Below are 8,915 nucleotides of genomic sequence, written 5' to 3'. Positions count from 1 at the left end.
CACCGCCCGGCGCCCGAGCTGCCGCTGTGAGCCACAGGCCCGCGCCGCGCAGGGGCCCTCAGCCCTCAGCATGGTCCCCCGGCCGCCGCCCCTCTCCTGCGACACCTTCGTGGCGCTGCCGCCCGCCGCCCCGGGGGGCCGCGTGGTGTTCGGCAAGAACTCGGACCGGCCGGCAGATGAGGTGCAGGAGGTCGTGCACTTCCCGGCCGCCGCGCACCCGCCCGGCGCCGCGCTGGAGGTGAGGGAGCGGGGCGGAGAGCGCTCCTGGGGGGGGGGCAGCGAGAACGCCGCTGTCAGCCCTTGTCTGCGTGCTCAGCCCGCGGTTCGGCCGGCGGAGCGGGGACGGTGACTCCGTGTGTGCTCTGCCCTCTTGCAGTGCACCTACATCAGCATCGAGCAGGTGGAGAGGACCCACGCCGTGGTCCTGAGCCGCCCCTCCTGGCTCTGGGGGGCCGAGATGGGCGCCAACGAGCACGGCGTGTGCATCGGCAACGAGGCCGTGTGGGGCAGGGAAGAGGTCTGCGATGGGGAAGCTCTCCTCGGCATGGACCTTGTAAGGTGTGCACAAGCTGGCTTGGGTTTTTTTTTTTTTTCCCTTTTTGGTACATGGTACCGGATTCGGAATTTACGTGGAAAAATGTTGTTTGAACTATATGGGGAAATAGTACTTCCACTTTCAGAAGGCACTCCTTCCAGTGTTCTAGCCACGGTTAAAAGTAAGTATTCTTGGCACAAGCACTAGATTTCTGCCAGAAGCCCATAAGAAGTATCCAGACACTAGACCAGAATACGTCAAAACATTAGCAAACGTTTTTCTTTCTATAAAATTTATACTAAATGGAAACAAGACTTTTTCAAGAGCACAGGCGGATGGACTTCAGGCACTACTGTTTGAGCCTTTTCTTAGGGTCTGTACTCCTTTCCTATTCCCCCATCTTTCACTCACATTATTTTTAAGTTTTGGTCTCAGCTGCGTATTTCCATGTAAATAACAAGTTCATGTTCCTACACTACAGGTGCCAGCATAAATTCCATTAACCTACAGCAGTCAGTCAATTCTTTTGGTAGTTTCCCCCCAGTCCAATAGTTGCACAGGACTTGTACGAATTTTGTAGGACCCCTCTCCCTGCCTTTCGGTATTTCCATTTGGTGTTTTTCCCCATGTCAAGTTCATAGAGGACCCACATCAAAGAAGCCTTTTACCTGACTTGTGTTTTTTCCTTACCAGATTATACAACTGGTAGCTGCATATAGCAATATCATTCCAGGTCAATTGGAATACTCAGACTGAATAGTCCTATGTAGAGTTCATAGTTCCAAAAATAACATTTTCCTTTTCTTTTAGGCTTGGACTTGAGAGAGCAGACACAGCTGAAAAGGCTCTTAGTGTCATAGTTGATTTGCTGGAAAAATATGGCCAGGGAGGAAACTGTATGGAGAGCAACATGGCATTTACATACCACAACAGTTTTCTGATAGCTGACAGAAAGGAAGCGTGGGTGCTGGAGACATCAGGAAAATACTGGGCAGCAGAAAAAGTAGAAGGTATGGATGATGCTCTTTGTTCTAAACATTTCAAGTGCTATGACCTCTTGGAGTTCTCCAGTTTTGATTTACCATTTCATTAAGGCATCAAACTAAGCTCGAGCTGCATACATGTGCCTGTAAACAACAGGCATTGCTTCCTGGGGCACGACCGTGGAGTAGCTGGCAGTTTGTCAGAGAAGCTGAGTGACAGGGGCCTTTTGAGAGCCAGAGGTAACCACTCCTGCACTTGGAAAACAGAGGACAGCAAGAAAGTCAGCATGAGAATGACAGCAGTATGTGTGGTCTTAAGGATGGTAGGAATCCATGACAATCTCATTTGGGGACAGGATTGATGTACTGGGCCATGAAGTGGCTGATTCTTCCAGTGAACTTAAGGAGGACAAACTCGATCTTTGGATGTCTCAGAAGAAGAAAGTGAAGGTGGGAATAATCAGGACAGAACCTGTAATACAATGCTGGCAATAGAAGCAAATGAGTCAGAAATGAGTGGTGGTGAAAATTCAATCAGGAAAATACATCTAGCTGGGGAGAGAGGGCCAGAAATAAACCACCAGACTCACTGATCTTGTAGGAAACTCTTCAGGGCTAATTTGGTTTACTAAGCTAATTGTAAACAAAATACCAAGAAAAATCATTCAATGTATTAAAACAATTCTTTCTGCAACTTACAAACAGGAGGCGTACGGAATATTTCCAACCAGCTCTCTATCACAACCAAGATTGACAGAGAACACCCAGAATTGAAGGAATATGCCAAAAGCAATGGCTGGTGGGATGGGGAAAAGGAATTTGATTTTGCTGCCACATATTCTTATGTCAATACTGCCAGAATGACCACATCTGGAGGCCGATATTGTGAAGGCTATAAACTTCTGAACAAACACAAAGGTATCCTTTTGATTTTTTTTTCAAGATATGCAAAATATTTAGTGAGCTATATTAATTAAAATCATAAATTATTATACATCTGATCCAGGCAATCATTCACATGACTTGGTGAACCACAACTTACTAGAATAACTTTTTGCCTAAGAGAAGCACTGAACTTGGAAGTTTCTATACATTTTTTTCTAATTTATTGAGGAGGAAAAATTAAAACAAGGGTCAAATATCAAACATACAGAGCTACAATAACAACCCTGAGAGGTCACATTATGACCATACCACTAAATGCCCTGTAAGACCTGTTCTGAAACATTTTGATAGGCTACATAATATTACTGTACTGCTAAGGAAAAATACTAGAGGCTAAAACAGATTCCCAGCAGTTTGCAGCCACAAAGAACCTTATGAACAGCTTCAATCAGGTACCATTTATATAAGGCAACAGCAAGCATTCACATACACACCTTACATTCATTTTTGACAATAATTTTTAAATCTTTGTCGTTTCACTGTAATGCCTACTCTAAACTTGTGTAGTCTACTAAAACACACCAAGAGCAGAACAAAATAATTTTCTGTTCTCTAAGCAGTCACTAATTCAAACACTTACTTTTCAGACTCCTAAAGAATGAACCTATTACTTCACTTCTAACTGCATCCATCTAGCAGGTTTTTGCTGTAGCTGTATTCACATGCTCATTTGAAGTAATTAATCTGAATCAAGATTACATTGCACCCCTATGTTTCTTTTATTTATTTGGCTGAACTCTGCCAGACCAGGTTTAGCATTTAGTTAATGCATCAAAGTGAATTACTTTTGCTGTCTTGCTCTGGTGATCATGTAAATCCTGCATTCATTTTGGGAATTGCAGGTTCTGAATACTGAAAGCATTTTCATAATACCTGTATTTACTTGTATTATAACAATGCTGAGATTGTATCTGTGTTTCCATTCTAAATCCCCATTTTCAGGCATTTACCTGAGCCATTTTAAAAATCCCACTAGGTGTTCAGGTTATCAGTCTCATATGGTTCACTTTGTTTAGATTTATTTTAAATAGGTGCCTTAACTAAAAGCTATTTGGTTTACAGCATCAGTAAAATCACTGGTTTCTTCATCTACCCTTCCCTGCTTTTTCAGTCAATGGCATTACAGTTCTGGGGGTTTTCCAGGCTGCCTACTCTGTGAGGGCCATTTTTAGAAAAATATTATTCATATTTCAAAAAATAGGGAATGTATTGTAAGTTGTAGCTGACAAAATGACTATTGCTTCTTTTAATTTCTTTGATTCATCTAGCTTGCTGATTTCTTTAATTCCCCGACCTTCCCAGGCAACTACAGGAGTACTTAAGTGTGTCTTCTTGTTGAAATGTAGTGCTGCATGCCTGTCTACAGGCAACCTGGATCATGTATGATAGAATAATATTGGAGACATGTAACTTAGCAGCAGAGTAACTATTTTAAGAGGAAAGGGCAAGGTAGTTAATAAAAAAGATATTATGCAGTTAGAACTCAGTAAGGGAAACACTAAAATAGTGGAGTGGCAGACGATACCTTCCAATAAAAAATAAAGAGTGAGTGAACTAATGTTTTTCTGCCATAAGCATACCCTCTACTGGTACACCAAATGTGAAAAGAAAACCATCCTGCAAGAGCTGCCTGTTAGAATATTGGATGGTTTGGTGATACCATGTCAGTATCTGAGCTTCAGCATACACTATACTGCAACACTGATATCACTGAACAGGCAGATGTGGAAAGAGTTTTGTTCCTCCTGAGCAGGAATTATTTTCATAGATCCTTGGCAATAAACCTCACACAGCTTGCTGATAAAGACTTTTCTACAAATAGATGTACTACTGTGGCTTCTGAGCGTAGAATGTAATGCCGCTCCAGTGTCTCCTTGAAAAGGTTGAAAATTAAAAAAACCCACTCACCAAAAAATCCCTCCAAAACAAGTGACAGTCTTGGTGTTTCATTTTCAAAGCTTCACACAAAGTCCATACATGGCTGTTATTATTTTTATAACTTCAAAGCATCACAGTGGTATTAACTCTGTTCAAATATCAACCAGTATTATAATGATCTATCTTACTTCCACAGAGTGCTCCAAGTTCAGCATTTAATCCAAGCTACTAATTTTCATCTGAAAAGTTACTTTGTGAATGACCATTTGGTAGCCCTATGAAATTTACCTTTCAGGGAAATACCATTTATCTTTCTATTCCCCATTTTTAAGGCATGTTCTTATCACCTCTCTTTGAAGTAAATACTTTGGGGAAAGCAATACAAGTGTATTCCATATTAAGGTTTACCATTAGGATGATTTTTTCCCCCTGCCAACACAGACAAACTAAAACTGGCATTGCCAAAAGCAGCCAGTTGTAGGGAACATGTCATTCAGTTATTGTATTAGCTCTGTGGCTAAATAATTGTATTGTATCTTGAATAGGATCTATCACTTCTGAAATAATGATGGAAATTCTTCGTGACAAAGAGAGTGGCATTAACATGGAAGGTGGATTTATGACAACTGGCAGCATGGTGTCTGTACTGCCTCAGCAGCCTAATCTGCCCTGTATTCACTTCTTTACTGGAACTCCAGATCCTGCCAGGTGATGTAGCAGCAAGTAAATTGGACAAAAAATTGTAACTATCTAAATGAAAAAGTGTTGCAGTTTGCCTAGTTATATTCCTTTTTGCTTTGGGTTGGTTTTCTTATTCTGCCTGAAAAAGCACAATCAAAATGTAGGAGGAACATTAATGTACATTATGTATATTAATGGTATCTACCAACCTACTTAATGGAACACTGCTGTGACAATGACTTTAACACCATTAGATGGTTTTTTAGTACTTTCTTCTTAAAAGAAGCAAGTAGAAGAATGGGAAAAAACACAGCAATTTACTGACTCAAAAATTTTAACAAAACAGTGTCAGTAAAGGATCTCTGTTCTATTTTTTCTTTCTAGATCTGTATTCAAGCCTTTCATTTTTGTGCCCGGTATTACTCAGTTATTAAAAACTACGTCCCCTACATTTGGTCCTGATGATCCAGTTAAGAAGCAACCACGTTTTCAGAGTAAGCCAGATCGAAGACATGAGCTCTATAAAAAACATGAAAGTGCTGCTGTAGTTATGGAAACTATTAAGGTACGTTGATTCAATTAGATTTCAATGCAAGCAGGTGGTTTATATAAGGTCCTTGCTCCTATTTTGTTAATGTGATAGCAGTTAATGCACTTTGATGGATTGCACAGAACAATGCAGTGCCCCAGAAGCCCAGGGTGTTGGCAGCTGGCAGGCATGTGTTCCTGACACTGGAAACTGCAACCAGCACTGTGCTGTACTGGCAGGCTGAGCCCCAGGAGAGGAGCAGCCCCCCACAGACTCCCTCACCAGCCACATAATGGGGAAATGCCCCAGCAGCCACAGGCGAATACACGACTCTGCCAAGAGTTCTTACAGCTGTTCAGGCCCCTGGTGTCAGGTGGACAGGAGAGCTTGCCTTTGATCATTGCTTGGTATGGACAGGAAAGGAAACAAGATGACAAAGATAGCTGAACCCAGAACTTCACTGAACTTTAGGGAAGCAGGAAGGTAGCTGCTTACTTTTAGCAGTAAAATCTCTCTATTTACAGATACATCTTCTTAAAAGTAAGTCATATGCCACTTAAGTTTTGATAGCTAATACCTAAAGGAGCTTTAATACTCCTTCAATCTGTCAGACAAGGGAGATTAAATGAGTGCTAGATATTAGGAAAGATATCTTAAGAAAACCTGTCATGATACTGATTTCTACCAATATAAATGTGGACCCTAGAAACTCTTAAAAGATTAAGATAAGGGCAGTAGAACAGAATTTCATTAGCGTGATTACTACATGCTCTGTATAGTTTTTAGTGGAGTCAATGTTTCTTTTTGCAGGACAAAGGTAAAGAAATGCTCAAAGAGATACAGGAGTTGGAGAAACAGAAGATAAGTCAAATGGAATCAATCCTGCAAAATGGATGCCTTGATACTAAACAAGTAGTTAATCTTTTTTCACAGTGTGTAGAAGAAGAACTCAAAATATATGGCTAAGAATATTATTTGAATGTGGTAAAATTTGGATTATAATTGGGTTTTCTAATGAAGAGGCTATATAGATTAACATCCTGTTTTCAGAATATCACATAGCATGGACAGTTTTAAAGATGCAGATTCATCTTCAGGACAAATGGCTTTTGATTAGAAGAAGAATGCTGGAAAGGCTCCAAAGAGCCAGGCAGTGGCATTGTACATGGCACAAAGCTGTCAGCAGAGATTGATTTTGCCAACCAACAGATGCAATTAGAAAGCAATAGCTTGACTAAATTAGTGAACAGCCTCATCTCTGAATGAAGAACACTAACTGAGCCTGAAGAACCCAGTTCTAGTGTACAACATGTAGCTTTTATAGTCAGGAGAATTGTAGCAGAATTTCAGACTACCTGAATTAAAATGGCCATGCTGAAAACTTTCCAAAATGTAGAAGCTATGATGAACCCTGAAGAAAAAAGAAAGTGACACACAAACCAAGTAAGATTGATACTCAGTTGTTTGGTAAAACCATTCTAACATACATTTCATATACAAACCTTCTACTCTTCCAATGTAAAATCAGGCTAAGAGTTCAAGGTATATTAAAAACAAATCACAGTTACAATAATAATATTTTGCTGTGAGTGATTGTGAAATCTTATTACCTGGAATTCAGCAGTGCAAGCATCCTGTAAGTTCCCCACAGATTTCACTTTCCTGTCTATTTTTCCCACCCTGATAGTGAAAAATAAACTTATTTATATACAAGATTATTATTGTAAAATTAATTTTACAGTGCACTTTATAACATCATGGGGGAGTTCTAAAATGTTTCTTGAATTGTTATTTTTTAAAACTGGGCAACTAGAAAGGAAGAAGTTGGGCTACACAAGTATATACATGTACTCAGCAGGACACTTAAAAGTACTTTTAATTTTTTTTCATTTTATATAAAGCCTTTTAACCCATGACTTTTTTGCCAGAGTTAATAGACTGTGGACTTAATTTAATAAGCTTTTTCCCCACCACCAAAACTCTTTCTTCCTGATCTTGTTTAAAAGTAATGATCAATATATGACACCACTTTTATTGTCTATGGCAGGGGCCACACTAAACAAAGAAGGAAGACTCTGATTTTACCTTATGATCAATAAGTCAGGATAAAAAGCATGACTGTAAGGAAAAACAACAAGAAAAAGCACTCAAAAGGAAGTACTCCTGCAAACCTTCAGAGGAGAATATGAAATGGTGCACTAGAGCTGCAGCATCAATGTGGGACAGACACAGCAAACCACAGAAAGATCATTCTTTGACAATTTTTCACATGCAGTTTTCTCATTCTGTAAATTGTTCAATACATCACTACTAAAAAAAGTTAAAGAATAGATAGACAATGAAGTTTGCAGAATTAATATGAAAATTAAGAGTCTGGTAAAATTTATTCTTTCTGATCCTACAATAAAAGTAGAAATTAATTTGGGATGCTGCGTTCAGATTCACAGCAAGAAAGTACTGAGTTAGGAAAGGCTTATGAACTTTCTATTTCTAGTGACCGAATGTGTAGCACGTGGCAGTAATTTCTTAGAAGTTCAGTAGCACAGTGGTTCAATACAGAAGTTCAATAGTCCAGTTTGATAACTGGAAGATAGATTTAATAAAAATTTACTGTATTTATCTGTTTTCCTTATGGGATGCCCACATCTTACAATTATGTATCTTTTCCTGGTTTTGATCATGAGCTGTTCTACACTGATAGCTTCAAAGCATCATAAATTCCAGTTGAAACTGCTGGAAACCAAGGTATGAATCAAGTTTCAGGCAGCAAAGACTGAAGTTATACAGGAAGAACAGCAGTGAAGTTGGAGCAGGCCTTTAAGCAAACTTCTTGGGACCTAATCGTGGGGTGGCAATGAACGATGTTAAGCACATTGGTCCAGTCCTAACAGGCAGATACAGTCCAACTGTGCCTCTTATTTATATTGCTTTTTCCTTACTGGTCTACAGGATACAAAGTAAAAACAGTGTAATGTGTGGAGACAGTTAAAGCAATGGCCAATAGAGTACAGGATATTTCAGTACCTTTTTCCTTGGGATTTCATTCTCCTTGAAGACATGCAGTGTAAAAACAGAAAAAAAAGATGGGATCAGGAGAAACAAATAATCCTCCCTCCCACAACCTTATATTAAAAAAAAAAAATTAAGAATCAGAATGTCCCCTAGAGGGCAATCTTCTCATGGGTTTTCACCTAGGAACATATCTTTAAAAGGTCTAGAGCTTTATGAAGGATCATTATTGAAATAAAAATGTACTCAAATTTCGTACTAGAAACCTAAGTGTTACATCCTGTTCATTTTGAGAATTATTTTGAGATTAGTCCTGGAAAAAAGATTCAATTTTTCACTGACATTCCTCTAGACT

General features: G+C 39.6%; 1 protein-coding gene across 1 annotated transcript; it reads left to right on the top strand.

Annotated features, from left to right (window-relative positions):
- The first annotated feature begins 11 nt into the window (after positions 1-11).
- Positions 12-7,264, top strand: SCRN3 (secernin 3). The gene is made up of 7 exons (XM_066553859.1): positions 12-238; positions 377-558; positions 1,346-1,545; positions 2,224-2,436; positions 4,887-5,049; positions 5,407-5,587; positions 6,362-7,264. Exons 1-7 carry the CDS (start codon positions 71-73, stop codon positions 6,515-6,517), a joined length of 1,263 nt encoding a protein of 420 aa, XP_066409956.1. The 5' UTR covers positions 12-70; the 3' UTR covers positions 6,518-7,264.
- The last annotated feature ends 1,651 nt before the right edge of the window (positions 7,265-8,915 follow it).

The sequence above is a fragment of the Molothrus aeneus genome, chromosome 7 (assembly GCF_037042795.1).
Source record: "Molothrus aeneus isolate 106 chromosome 7, BPBGC_Maene_1.0, whole genome shotgun sequence".
NCBI lineage: Eukaryota > Metazoa > Chordata > Aves > Passeriformes > Icteridae > Molothrus > Molothrus aeneus.
This window is presented reverse-complemented; position numbering and strand designations above follow the sequence as displayed.